This window comes from Carcharhinus amblyrhynchos, chromosome 6 (assembly GCF_965287045.1).
Source record: "Carcharhinus amblyrhynchos chromosome 6, sCarAmb.v2.hapA, whole genome shotgun sequence".
Lineage (NCBI taxonomy): Eukaryota > Metazoa > Chordata > Chondrichthyes > Carcharhiniformes > Carcharhinidae > Carcharhinus > Carcharhinus amblyrhynchos.
In genome coordinates this window covers 97710961-97725763 of record NC_137329.1, presented here as the reverse complement: position 1 = coordinate 97725763, position 14803 = coordinate 97710961, and the positions used below count along the sequence as shown (strand labels likewise).

The following is a 14803-nucleotide window of genomic DNA, read 5'->3' as shown; positions in this document are numbered from 1 at the left end:
TTAGAACAGAGGAGGATGAGAGGCAACTTAATAGAGGTTTATAAGATGATGAGGGGGATGGATAGAGTGGACGTGCAGAGACTATTTCCTTGGGTGGATGTAGCTGTTACTAGAGGGCATAACTATAGGATTCATGGTGGGAGATATAGGAGGGATGTCTGAGGTAGATTCTTCACTCAGAGGGTAGTTGGGGTGTGGAATGCACTGCCTGCTGTGGTAGTGGAGTTGGACACTTCAGGAATTTTCAAGCGGTTATTGGATAGGCACATGGAGCACACCAGAATGATGGGGAGCGGGATCGCTTGATCTTGGGTTTGGACATAGCTCGGCACAACATTGAGGGCCGAAGGGCCTGTACTGTGCTTTACCGTCCTATGTTTCTATATGACTCTGAAGAAATATGAAATGTATCAATTATGATTAATTATTAGATTAACAAAATCTTTTCATGACACTTCAGCTTCTACCTTCACTCCATTTGTATGTACCTATTCTGATTTCACTGTGCAAATGCTTTTAAAAATGATCTGATTATCAGTGTGAGGAGAAAACAAAATTATTACAAATGCTGAAAATCTGAAACCAAAACAGAAACTCTGGGGATATTCAACAGATCCGTCCGTGATCTGCGGTTCGGGTCTGTCAACCCATCATCAGTACAAAGGTATCAGACTCGAAATATTAACTCTGTTTCTAACTCCACACACACTGCCTAACCTGCTGAAAATCCCCAGCAATTTGTGATTATTAATGCTTTTCATTTCTAGGTTTGATGTCTGTGACAGTTCTTTAATTAGATTAGTTGCTTTAATGACTTGATAATGGGGAGAGGGGATTTTCTGCTTCTGTTTCTCGGAGACAGGAACAGGAGTCCCAAAACAGTTTTTATGCTGGCAGGATTTCTCTAATCGATTGTCCCCTCCACTCACCAATGACATAAGGAGAATAATATTGCGCCCTCCAAGTACTAAGAAATTACCATCTCCAACAAAAAAGGCTAACAGTTTCCTCTTAATACTCAATCTCATTAGCATCGCTGAATCCACCATGCTCAACATCCTGGAGGGTTGCAGTTAACCAGAAACCAAACTGGTCCAGCTACAAGAATACAGTAGAGGCTTGGAATTTTACAGTGAGTGGTTTACCCAATGCCTGTCCACTATCCACAATGCACAAATCAAGGTGTGATAGAATACTCTCCACTTGCCTGGATGAGTACAGCCCCAGTGACACTGAAGAAGCTTGACATCATCCACGACAAAGTAGCCTGATTGATTGGCACCGGCCGACAAAATCTGCTTCTACCTCACCACCACCACTCGACTTCTGTACTATCTCTTGTCTGACATCCAGTACTGGATGAGCAGAAATTTTCTTCAATTAAATGGGAAGATGGAAGCCATTGTCTTTGGCCTGACCACAAAGTCCATTCCCTAACCACTGACTCCATTCCTTTCCCTGGCAACTCTTGAGGTTGGACCAGACTACTTGTAACCTCAGTGTCAAATTTGATATCAAGGTGAACTTTCAATTACGCATCTGTGCCACTACTATGATCATCTGTTTTCACGTTTATAAGATTGCCCAACTGTGCCCCTGCCTCAGCTCTTTTGCTGCTTTCCATGTATGCTGCCTCCAGACTTTACTATTCCAATATTCTGCTGGCTGGCTTCTCACATCCTACCCTCTGTAAACTCGAGGTTATCCAAATCTCTGCTGTCTCCATCCTGGCTTGCACCAAATTCATCCATCACCCCTGTGCTCGCTAACCTATTTTGGCACCTGCTTCAATGGTGCCCTGATTTTAGAACTCTCATTCTTGCTTTTGACCCCTCTATGGCCTGGCTTTCACCTCTCTCTGTAATCTCCTCCACTTCTGCAACCCACCTGAAATGTCTGCACTCCTTGAATTCTGACGACTTCAGCATCCCTGATTTTAATTGCCCCACCATTAATGGCCAAGCCTTCAGCTGCCCAGATCCTAAGTTCTGGAATTCCCTCCTTAAACCTCTTTATCTCTCGAGCTTACTTTCCTTCATTAAGCTGCTCCTTAAAACCCGCCCCTTTGATCAAGCTTTTGGTCACCTGCTCTGATATCTCCTTATGTGGCTCGTCGTCATGTTTTGTTTTATAATGCCTCTGAAGTGTTTTAGGACATTTTACCATGTTAAAGGCACCTAATCAATGCAAATTATTGCTGTGTGTGGTCAGCTGAAGTTCAGCATTTTTCTGCTCGAGCAACATAACCTTCCAACACTTCATGCACATGTCTTCCTGAATGTCTTGTGGATAGAAGATAGCCCACATTAAGCGCGCCACATGCATATTTGTACTTGAATTAGACATTATAGAATCACAGAATCCTACAGTGCAGGAGGTGGCCATTTGGCCCATAAAGTCTGCACCGATCACAAGCTCATCTAGGCTCTATCCACATAACCCTATGCATTTACCTTGCTAGTCCGCCTAACACTAAGAGGCAATTTAGCATGGCTAATCCGCACATCTTCAGACTGTGGGAGGAAACATGGAACACCCGGAGGAAACCCACACAGACATGGGGAGAACGTGCAAACTTCACACAGATAGTGACCTAAGCCAGGACTCCAACTCAGGTCCTTGGCATTGTGATGCAGCCGTGCTAACCACTGTGCCACCGTGTTGCTGTAGTACACCAAATTATTAGCTGAGTCCTGCCTGTTCAACACACTGTACCGCAGAGTGCTAGCACATAATGTATCGATGGTTCCACTCAGTAACTTCCTGATCTGCACTTGATTATATGGTTGAGATACTAACCCAAGCTCACTGTTGTGCATCTGATCTGATGGAGATTGGTATTACCTTATTACAATGCAAGAACATATCACTTGTTTGTTCTCGTGAATTGGTTATGGAAATTTGCACTTTATAGTTTTGTGGTGGATAATATTTGTTGTGAGATTGTGTTTTGTTCATGCAGTTACTTTAAATGCATTGTTTGTATTTTAGATAATCAAATGTTTCAATACTTCATCACAATTGTGCCAACAAAACTCAATACCTACAAGTTCTCAGCAGACACGCATCAGTATTCAGTCACAGAAAGGGTAAGTCAGTTGTTTGGTTTCTCTCGTTATTCAGGTATGCCACTTAAACTCAGTGATATGTTTCAGCCATTTTGCAGCCACTATAGTGGATGAAGTTTCCTGTTGTTTCCATTCATGGTGTTAATTCATTTTTGAGATGCTTCTGATATACATGCACTTTTGGTGTTTACTTGACTAATTGTGTGGGGAGTGGTATGATGGCACAATGGTTAGCACTGCTGCCTCACAGCACCAGGGACCCGGGTTCGATTTCAGCCTCAGATGACTGTCTGTGTGCAGTTTGCACAATTGCCCCATGTCTGCGTGGACTTCCTCCGGGTGCTCCGATTTCCTCCCACAGTCCAAACCTGTGCAGGTTAGGTGGATTGGCCATGCTAAATTGCCCCTTAGTGTCAGGGGCTTAGAAGGGTAAATATATGGTGTTACAGGGATACAGCCTGGGTGGGATTATGGTTGGTGCGGACTTGATGGACCAAATGGCCTCCTGCACTATAGGAATTCTATGATCAAGAGCAAGTGCTAAGGCGGCATTTTAATGGAGCTTAAAGCATGGATAACAATTTGCCAACTTCTTGTGAGACACACCATTGTTAACTGTTATTTAATTATTTCTGTTGGCATTGCTAAAATATCAAATTAGTTGTAAAAAAACACCTTGTGCTTTACTGAAAATTCAATGATTTAACCTGTGATGGCTTATTAACCAATGATAGCTTCCTGTCACTGTACCATTGATGTAATAAAGCCTCTTCGTTCCCCAGTACAGTTACTGAGTCTCTTTCTAAAGTCTGCATTTGTTTTGGTTCTGCCTGGAAATTTGTGGTATCTAGATATCAATTTTCTATGATTCATGTAGAAGCATATCATTTCCCCTCTGAATTCCAACATTCCCAGTCTCTCCTCATTAAGAAAATAGTCATCTTTTCTATTTTACCTCTCAAAATGGATAGCTTCATTCATGTTATATTCCATCTGCCCTTTTCTTACCCAATCACTTGATCTGTCCAAATCCAAGATAGTGGTCAGGAATGGGAAATCTGGCTGATTTTCCGCTATTTAACCTTGGAAGGCTGTAGTCAATTGTGGTGCCCCAACATGATCCCTGGTCAAATTCAGCATTTAACGGAGGTTGAACATGGGAGCTTCTAATCTGTATGACTGAGTTGGTGACTACTCGCTTCTCCTAAAGGCTCAGTCATAATTTGCAAGAAAGATGAAAATGACCTGATTCAATACAAAGCTAAATGGAGTGTTTTCAGATAATTTTGTGCATCACTACATTGTATCAAGGTTATTCATCAGTGAGCCATTCTCTTTCTCCAGGAACGTGTGATAAACCACGCAGCAGGCAGCCATGGCGTTTCAGGTATTTTCATAAAATACGACATCAGCTCCTTGATGGTTACAGTGACTGAGCAGCACATGCCTTTAGGGCAATTCTTAGTGAGATTGTGTGGAATTATTGGAGGAATATTCTCAACAACAGGCAAGTACTTTTTTTTGCACTAGCAACAAAAATATTGACTGCAATAGGGGTCTACTGCTTTAATATTCTCAAAATTACAGAAAGATGGTTTTGTCTTCATTTTTCAAGGCTGCGGTATAATACACTGCTTGATCCTTAAAATCAGCACCTTTCGGTTCGAACAATCAATTACTCTCTCATTAGTTTACACCCAATCACCAGCAAAATGATGAAAAGAATCATTAGCCATGCTATCAAGTAGCACCTACCGATAATCTGCTCACTGACGTTCAGTTTAGATTCCACCAGGTGCGGACCTCATTACAAATATGAACCTTGGTTAGGTTAGGTTTCAGAGATTGAGTTAAGAGTAACTTTCCTTGACATCAAGGCAACACTCAACTAAATGTGGCAGCAAAGAGCTTTATCAAAACTGATATTAATAGTAAAGTGAAAACTCTCCACTGGCTGGAGTTCTATTGTCACGAAAGAGGCCATTTGAAGCCAGTCATCTCAACCACACAGGAGTTGAGGAGGAGTTCCTTAGGAATGTGTCCTAGGCACAACTGTTACCCAGTTATTATTATTTAGACTACAATTGATTGCATCCTCCTGTTAACGTATATATTACCCACCCTTCCTGATAGCACTGGAAATATGCCATGTGAACAATCCATTTGCTCTTAAAACTCAAACTTGGCATGCATATGAAAGACTGTTGACCCTGGAATGGGATACAAAGTTCAACAATGTCTTCTTTGAAAAGTAATTGCATGCTGCTTTCTGTTTGAATGTCATAAGCTGCAGATAAAGGATATTGTGTAGTATTTTGCTTAATATTCAAATCAGCATTATTGCATTAGTGTAATATAATGATAGCTTACATGCTTGATCTATTTTTTCCTTAGGCATGCTACATGGACTTGTAGGTTTTTTAGTTGATGTCATCTGTTGTCGGTTCAAACTTGGAGCGTATAAACCTAAATCTGTAAGTTGACTTTACTTGTCTTGTCTTTTCATCGCAAAATAAAAATTTTAAACTTTGTGCCCTGAATGTGTTAGTAGCAAACTGCTCACTTCCGAACTAGAGATTCTTGGCTTAAGCCTGAGGAGTACCTGCGCTTAAGGTGGGGTGCTTTGAGTGATCTTCATTCTGAACCACAAGGAATGACCAATTTATTTTCAAGGCAATAATGACACCAGCGTTTGATTTCATGAACTACTTTTTAATTACTCAGGATATCCTTTAATAGATTTTCTAGCCATTGGAAGCATGTGATTATAAATCATAATGATTGTATTGAATGACTAGTCATAAAAATCACAAAGCGGACACACAAAGACGACCCTTTCTGCATAAAATGAGGTTTCGCTACCAAGCACAGTTTCAATTTTTGTTAATACACCACAGATTCCCTGTGGATATTTTTAATTATATCATTTATTTTTGTGTTAAATCAAAATACAGCAAAATACAGGAGCAGCTTTCCACAGTTTTAACCCATGCCAGCACCAAATGTAGTTTCAGATGTGACAGAATTGGATACATTCTGTTAAATGAGCCCTGATTTCTGGTCAGGTGTTAACCTGACAAACACAGGTAAGAACCATGAGTGTAAAGCCCCACTACAATTTTGAAGATCAGCATCATTTTAGTACTTGGCTCAGCCTCAAGCGTTTAGGACAACACTGCTTAGGAGCTGATTAATGGAGACTTGGGAAATAATGTTGCTGCATGATTGAAAGGCAATTTACAAGATATCATCTATTTTGGACTGCCTGAACAACATTGCCAAATAAATAGTCTCTTGGAGCTACTTGCAGAGCAGAGAGTCAACCACTTTTTGAATGCAGTGTTAATATTTGTGTCACACAAATGCTAGGCAATAACCATCTTCAATAAGTGTCTAATCAGAAAATTAAACTGGGCAAATTGCATACATACTATGGCTACAAGAGCAGGTCAGAGACTGGGAATTCTGTGGTGAGTGACTAATCTCTTGATTCACCAATGCCTTTCCACCAGAGTGTGATTAAATACTCCTTACTTGCCTAGATGAGTTATGTACAACAATGAAAAAATTTGAAATCATCCAGATCAAAGTTGCCTGAGTGGCAAATCATTCACCACTTTAAACAGTCACTTCCTTCACCACTGATGCTCAGTGGCAGCAACTCTCCCAAGTTTTCTTCAACAGCATCTTCCAAACATGCAGTCTGCAGCATCTGTAACATGGGCAGAAGGTGAATATGGCAACACCACGTCTTGCAAGTTCCTTCCATGTCTTATGCCAACTTGGAAATATATCACCATTCCTTTTATTGTTGCTGGGTCAAAATCCCAGAATTCCCTCCCTAACAGCACTGTTGGGCATATCTTCACAATACAGCCTATAGATGCATCTGTCACAGAGAGGTTGATGAGACTGAGTTCAAGCAGATTTTTCCTCAGGTGTTAGTTCTTTCACCATCTACCACAAGCTCAGACTTTCATGCTTTGTCCTTTGGAACTTGGCCAGCTTGTTATGTAGTAGTGTTACCGAGCCACTTGGTGATGGAAGTCCACCACCCAGAATATAGTCTTTACCCTGGAGGCATCTTTCAAAACGATATTCAACAGGGAGGAGTGCTTATTCATCATTTTAGAGAGAGTTGTAGGTGATAAATAGCAGATTTCCTTGCCCACGTTTGATCTCTACGACCTACTATTAATCCTAACTTAACTGGAGCAGTTTATTAACTTTATCTGCAGTATGTTGCAAGCCTCATTGGATTGTGTGGAACTCCAGAGACTTCAGCAGTAGGAGGTCTTATGATAGAGACTATTAGGGCTGTTTGACTGACTCTTTCATAGAAGATGTCATTGAGAAGGAAGAACACATTTATGAGTCTTATACCTTTGGAATGCTGCCCCCTTATAAAGTGCTGTAACCTGTCATTGTGGTGTTGATTGTTCTTTGGGAAAGTAATGAAGTTGCTTGCTTCAGCAGAATTGCACCCACAACATATACGACGCATCTGTGCACAGCTGATTATGCTTTTAATGACAGTGCCAATCTGTAATGATTCCTTATTTAAAAAGGTGATAGTGCAGAGTCTGTGATGGAACATTCAGCATAACTGACAATTTTTTTAAAGAAGCATTAGAAAATGTGTCAACAATAAGTTTTCATCAATTCCTGTATTTATATCTACACCTGCTAAAAATCTAAGGAAAATGATGCAGAAGTGACAGAAATAGGGCATTTGATGTCATTTTCACCTCATTTCCATTACCCACCTAATATAAAAATGGTTAGGTACTTCCCTCAGCCACTGAAAATTTAGATGGGAAATAAGGCAGAAACTAATTTTGGCGAATTCTAATGGAACAAAGCTCCAACACATTTTACAATCCAGCATGTCTAATTTACGATGGACAGATTGACAGCTTTATTTGGAAAACCTAAGGTAATGTGCCTTAATCCCAGCCTCAGAAGAACATTTCCAATGTCATCTTTCCTTGGGATTTTCTGGTTGATCTGTCAACCAATGCTTAACTTTGGTACTTTCATGCTCTGGACTTATTTACTGAGAATAGAGATAAGGTTGTTCTGGGTTATTTTCTTCAGAATCTTCACAACTGCTAAAGAAATGTGCATCCCATCAATTTGGCACAGGCAAAGCAGCACTGAAGAATGGCTCATGATAATATCAAGGAAATTATGAAACCAGTAGCAGTTGAATCAAGTGAACATAAGAGATGTATTCTGACCAGACCATTGGAAAGAAAATGAAGGGTATTGAATAGTTTTAAAACTGTATAACAGTCTACAGATGCAGCAACTGAACAAAAGAATGGTGAATGACAAGTCACTAAAAAAAAAATTAAATAGTTAATTTCCAAGCCAAACAACAACTACAATAAAGTGCATTATAAATAAGGCTGGAAAGATGATGGACACAAGTACAATAGAACGTTGAGTAGATCCATTTAGTGTGATAGTAAAGGTGATGCTAAAAAAAGCATTGAGCATTGGAAAAATATTCAAGTATTGTTTTGATTGTAACTCTTTCATTTAACAATTTGGGTTTTGGAAAGATATTAAATTCAATAGATATGGCTCTACTTCTTTAAATCTGATTTAATAAAGTGGCCAAAAAGTGCTTTAGTTGAAAGCAAACATCTACGGCTGGATTTTCCAGCTGTACTGACCCAAAATCGGAAAATCCCAACTGAGGTCAATAGACTGCACTCGCCTCCCAGCCGCCAGTCTGAAAGTGACACAAAGGATGATAGAGATACAGGGTCCAACGTTTGTGGACTTCTGGCTGCAACTTTATGAAAGATTGGAATTTGGACTCAAACTGAGTTAGCTTCCAAGGTCACTACTGCTCATGACCTGTGACTTTTACCATAACTCTTTAGTAATTATGCCATAGATAATTCAGCTAACTTCAGAAGTTGATAGAGGAGGGATCAAAACAGAACATAGATAAGATTAAGTTGAAGTGGCTTTTTCTTAAATGTCAAGATCGTAAGACATAGGAGCAGAATTAGGCCACTTGGCCCATAGAGTCTGCTCCACCATTCAATCATGGCCCATATTTTAAGAGAGCTATTGACTCCCTTCCCATATTTCTATACAGAAATGCCAAGCCTCCACTTAGCAAGTGAAAACAGTAAATGATTGATGTCAGTAGTCTGCCATGTTGAGAATTGTTTAATCACATCCTGTTAGTCCATAGGAGCAAAAGTAGGCCATTCAGCTCCTTGTACCTATTCTGCTATTTAGTGAGATCATAGCTCATCCATACCTTGACTCAATTTACCCACATCCCTTAATACTCTTATCTAAAAAAAGAATCAATTGATCTCAGTTGAAATTTTCATAGAAATATTCCAACATGCTCTTCCAAAATGTGGATCTCAAGCATAATATTGGTTAGGAATGTGACCATTGACACAAAAATTGACAAAATGCATTTATAAAAAGCAATGATGATAGTTCAAATGAGACATATTAACAGAACTCAACTGAAGACTATTTTTTATTCCCTTCCCTGTTCCTTTGTGGGGGGAAAAAAGAATTGTGGCCTCTGCATTCTTAAATTTGTCCTCCTCGTCCATTTGCTATCCTGTTATTGCATGTTCACTTAGCATGGATGCTAGCCCAAAAGGAAATCCATTTCCATTGTTTCCCTTCAAGTGATCTTGTAACAGAAGCTTAAATGAAAACAGATCTCCCTCATGGCAGATAGTAAGTGGGATGGTAACTTAGAAATTACAAAATTTTCATCTACAGGGCTAAACTCCTTTGAAGACTAATGTCATAGCTTTGCCTTTGTTTTGAGCATATAGCTTTAATTGATTTTTTTTTCCATTGTTTCAGCAGTTCAGTGTGTTACAATCTGAATATTTAATTTACTGGAACCTATCTATTGCAGTTTGCAGCTTTTTATTGTTTTTTGCAATTAAACAGTTGCTGTGTTATTCGTACATACATTATACTATAGTTACGCAGATTTCTTATTGCACTAATCTGTCACCTTCGCAGTGGTAAATTCCACTGTAAATTCAGTTGAGTCTTATACTTGAATACAATTAGAGCTGTAAAAAAAGATCCCTTTGATTAACATGCAAAAAAAGTTTGACGAGAAACCTTGCTGGCTAGCAGTATTTGCAAAGTGAATAACTCTTTTTTAAAGAGTAAGGATAATGGGAGCGGGGGGGTGGGGTGGGGGTGCGGGGGGGGGGTGGTGGTGGGTGGGGTGGGGGGGTGGATCTACTCTGGGCCCAATTGTAAAGCACTGTTAATAAATATGCTTGATGTGGGTATGCCGGCGTTGGACTGGCGTAAACACAGTAAAAAGTCTGACAACACCAGGTTTCAGTCCAACCTATTTATTTGCTTGTGAGTATATTATCAAATAAATAGGTTGGACTAAAACCTGGTGTTGTCAGACTTTTTACAATAAATGTGCTGTCAACCTAATTTTGTATATTTGTATAACCTCATTTAACTTCCTTGTTTTTAAACGATGTAACCATTCTTGGTCAAAACCTTTCGATTGTATGTTTTGCTTTTCAGATCCCAGCACTTGATGGCCACATGAATAATCACTCCCTCCCGATTTCAGATGACTTTGATCATTAACGCCAAGCAGAGTTGATAAGGAACAGAAGCTATCTTGGATTTCCCCTTGATTTTAAATATGTGCAATAAAACATAATTGGGTTGCACAGCCTTTGTTTAAATAAATCGTTGGTTACATTCTAGTCTCTTCACTGTTTCAATACCAGTCGAGATGACATGTCAAGTCATACAATTAGCACCATATGATGGACTGGTTATGAATTAATCCAGTGTCTTTGTTTCAAATAAAAAGGGAAAAGAATCAGTATTTTGTGGTCATACTTCAGGAAATGAGATGACTGGAAATCTGACTGGTGATTTATTTACACAATACAATTCAATTTTTAATGTTACAAATCCACTAAGGACTTGTTTTTACAGTTTTTGTGGACTGCTAAAATATGTGTACACAGGCAGGTTTGTATCAGATTCTTTATAAGCATAATAGGAATAAATTAATACAGGAGTTGTACTGTGCAGGATAATTCTGTCACTGAATAATCTGTGTTAAGAATAAAATATTAGAAGACACCCTAAAGGCAATAATGTTAATAGGAAGAATAACCATGCTCCTTAACACTCTTCCTGTAAAATGTTTTTCTTTCTCTTTTATTGGCAAAATATTGTCTGTAAATTAGTCTCTGAATCGCCGATGCATTGGTCTATCACTGACCCATTCTTTGGTTATCGCTGCTAAAAGCATCTTATTCTATTCATTAAGTTGAATTAGAACCGGTTGCCCTTCAATTATATTTTTTCTCTAAATGTTTCTCATGTCCTTTATTTAAACAAAAATAGAGTAGGTTGGTGATTTAACAATGCATGAAAGTTGTCAGGATTCTAGATCATTGTATGTATGTGAGCCTTGAAATAATCATGATTCAGGTACATTACTTTTTGCATTCACACCGGTGTAGCATCCCTTCAGTCAGAGTTAGGAAGCAGTGTATTTAGTTACACAAACTGAATAAAGCATGTAAGTAAATTGAGCATAGTATGCTGTGCAGACAGGCAAAAGAAATCTGTGTATCCGGATAACGAGGTAGGTCCATTGTATTCTACATAATGGGTTATTCCTCTGATTTTATAATCTCTTGTTTTTAATTAAAGTCTCAGATCAACCTGTCACTGGATTATGATTGTCAGTTTAGCACCCCCTTGGCAAAGAAACTGGCTGGTAACATTGTCATAAATGATTACATATTTTACATCCTGTGTTCATCGTGGGAAATGAGTCATTCTTTTTACTGTGCATCTAAAAAGACAAACCTGCTCAACCATGTAATGGTTACACTACTTCCCTGTACCTGAGACAGATTAAATTGTCAAAAAATTTTGCACATTTCATAAAGTAACTGTACTGCAGGTTTTAATGATATCTGTTTTTTTTTTAAAAAACTGTTGCTTCTGTTTTCATGTTAAATAATTCTTTGTCATGAGAAATGTCCACAAGTAATGAATGAGGAGGTGTAAATTTTCAGCCCATAATGTTTAATATATCATTCTTTTCTAAAGTTTGCATAGATTTTGTACATTCTTGATCCCATTCTAGATCAATACAATGCAAACTTCAACAGTAGATCATAAATCAGGAAATAGTTGCTCTATTCTTACAGGATACTGTCTCTTGTAGATTTTTGCCATTCTTAAGTCCTGCAGGTTCACAACATAAGAACATCTATTGAATTTTTGTTGAATTGCGCTTTATATAGCAAATTTTAAAGCCCCTTTATTCTGTTCTTCATGAAGTGTAGGCTTAACTGATCATTCTTGGTGCAAATATAACCTGATTTGGTGCTATTTTTTCTGTTCAACATAAATGTTGTTCAACAACCATTTGTTTTTGATGCTGTTTCAGTGCTGAATCAATTGCGTTTTAATTATATTTCTTTTACAAGGAAGTAGCCACAGTTGCACAAGATATTCTTTGTGCTGGTATTTCTAATTATCAGAGTTCCTTTTTTTTTAAACTTCTGTTCATAGTATACAACAATATAACTTTTTAAAAAATAGTCTGCCCCTAGTTTACGATGCATGCGGTTGTGCGAACCAGAGAAGAACTGCATAGTTTTTAATATATAATGTAAGATACAAGAAAGGGCAGTACTTTTAATGTTGTATTTTGGTATGTTGAAAGTAACAGAATACTTCAATTCTAGTTTTGATATCTAAGCGATGTTGGGATGGCATTAACAAGATTACCAGATCAATTTTTAACCCTCCCATCGCTGACTTTGTGATGTCGACTTGCAGGGTTTTGTAGATGCATTTAGTGCCTGCTTAAACAGACAGGCACTTCGACATTTATGTAAATTATGTTCCTATCAAATTTGTGGTATACAAAAGGTGATGTGAGAATGCCTGCGCTTGACCTGAAGACACTATTTGTGTATAGTTCAAGAAGCCCCAGCAAAATTAAGCCCATGAGAAGCAGGAAAATCTCTCCAGTGCCCAAAGCCCAGAACAAAGAAAAGTGGTTGTAGATTTTGGGGGCTGATCATCTCAGCCCAATGCATTGCTGAAGGGATTCTTTAGGACAGTGTCCCAGGTTCAGCGATATTCCAATATTTTTGTCAAAGACTTTGCAACCACCAGAGAAAAGCCAGACTTCTAAACTGCAGGAAGCACGTTCAGCTGCATTTGCAACTCCGCAGGTAATGGAAGTGCCCATACCTACATACATAAAGACTTGAACAGCATTCAGGTTTGAGCTGCTAAGTAGCTAATGGCACTCATGATACAGTTGTTGGAAATGACTGGGCAACAAGAGAAAGCCTAATATATTGCAATCTCTAACCATCTAGCATGGCACAATGGTTAGCACTGCTGTTTCACAGTTCCAAGGACCTGGGTTCAATTCTGGCCTCAGGTCACTGTGTGGGATCTGCAAGTTCCCCCCACGTCTGTATGGATTCCCTCCCACAGTCCAAAGATGTGTGGGTTAGGTTGTTGACTGTGCCAAATTAACCTTAGTGTCAGGGGAATTAGCAGGGTAAATATGAAGGGTTAGAGAAATAGGGTCTCGGTGGGATTGTGTTTGGTGCAGACTTGATGGGGCCAGATAGCCTCTGCACAGTAGAGATTCTATTCTATCCACATTCAGATCACTATTAACCATAAACTCCGGAGGACCTACCACATAAATGCAGGTCTGAGGCTGAACATCCTGCAGTGAGTGGCTCACCACTTAATTACCCAAAATTTTTCCACCACTTAAAAAAGTTGTCAAATCTGCTTCAGCAGCACCTCCCAAACTCTCAGCTACCACCATAAAGAAAACAATAGCAGGTAGACGGAAACAGTATCACCTTCAATTTGTCCTTCAAACTCTCTCAATCCTGATTTGGGCATACTGTCACTGGGTTAAAATCCTGGATATCCTTGTCTCATTATTATAGGAATGCCTTCATAGACTGCAGAAGCTCAATGAAATCCTACCGAGTGTCTGATCTAGGAAGCAAAGCTGCTTTACTGCTTATCTGAATGCAGAAAAAAAATGCTATACAAGTCTAAAACATTCATTTCTGGGGACCAGGAGGAGCAGAGGATGCCACAATGAAAGGTCAATCCTCACTTGACCTAGATTCTTTCCTCTCTCTCCAACCTCCCCATCTTTATCGCCCCCCGCCCCTGACACACACACACACACACACACACACACACAATCAGGCAACTCTGCCTGGAAGATGGCACTAGTATATCCAATCTTTGCTGCCCCTCCCTGCTGCTATTTTCATACCTGTTCTGATTGGGAAGTGGAACAATGGCACTTAAATATGCTCTGCAGTTTAAAACTGCTGTGGGGCATCCTGTTGCTTCAGCTAGGTGAGAAATCCTGCTCACTGGGGCAGTTTCTATAAAACCTACTTCCTGGATTATTCTGAAGGTATAGATTAGCGAGACTTGATTTTCTTTTTCCATCTGGTTAGACACGTTCTCGAGTTATAACCGGTGGCTTTCTCTGGATAGTTGCGTGACATGTAGGCTCATACTTCATGAAGACCAGTAGGCGTAATCCTAAATCATCCAACTCTGTGGAATTCAACCTTTCACCACCACAGTGCTACCTCATTTTATAGCATCTTAGTTATGTAGTACTAACTTTATTGTTTGTTAACATTTTTACCTTGAAC

The 14803-nt window shown here is 39.3% G+C and overlaps 1 protein-coding gene across 2 annotated transcripts in view; it reads left to right on the top strand.

The window, feature by feature from the left end:
- The window catches only part of ergic2 (ERGIC and golgi 2), a 50306-nt gene extending 38248 nt beyond the window's left edge, over positions 1 to 12058 (top strand). Inside the window, exons 11-14 of one of the 2 annotated variants that reach the window (XM_080191040.1) lie at positions 2992 to 3089; positions 4413 to 4575; positions 5463 to 5542; positions 10626 to 12058. In XM_080191040.1, coding sequence (XP_080047166.1) covers positions 2992 to 3089; positions 4413 to 4575; positions 5463 to 5542; positions 10626 to 10691 — 407 coding nt within the window. In that variant the 3' untranslated portion in view covers positions 10692 to 12058. Of the gene's footprint in view, positions 1 to 2991; positions 3090 to 4412; positions 4576 to 5462; positions 5543 to 6022; positions 6429 to 10625 lie in introns of those variants that run through there. The other variant, XM_080191041.1, reaches the window with a different exon arrangement.
- The last annotated feature ends 2745 nt before the right edge of the window (positions 12059 to 14803 follow it).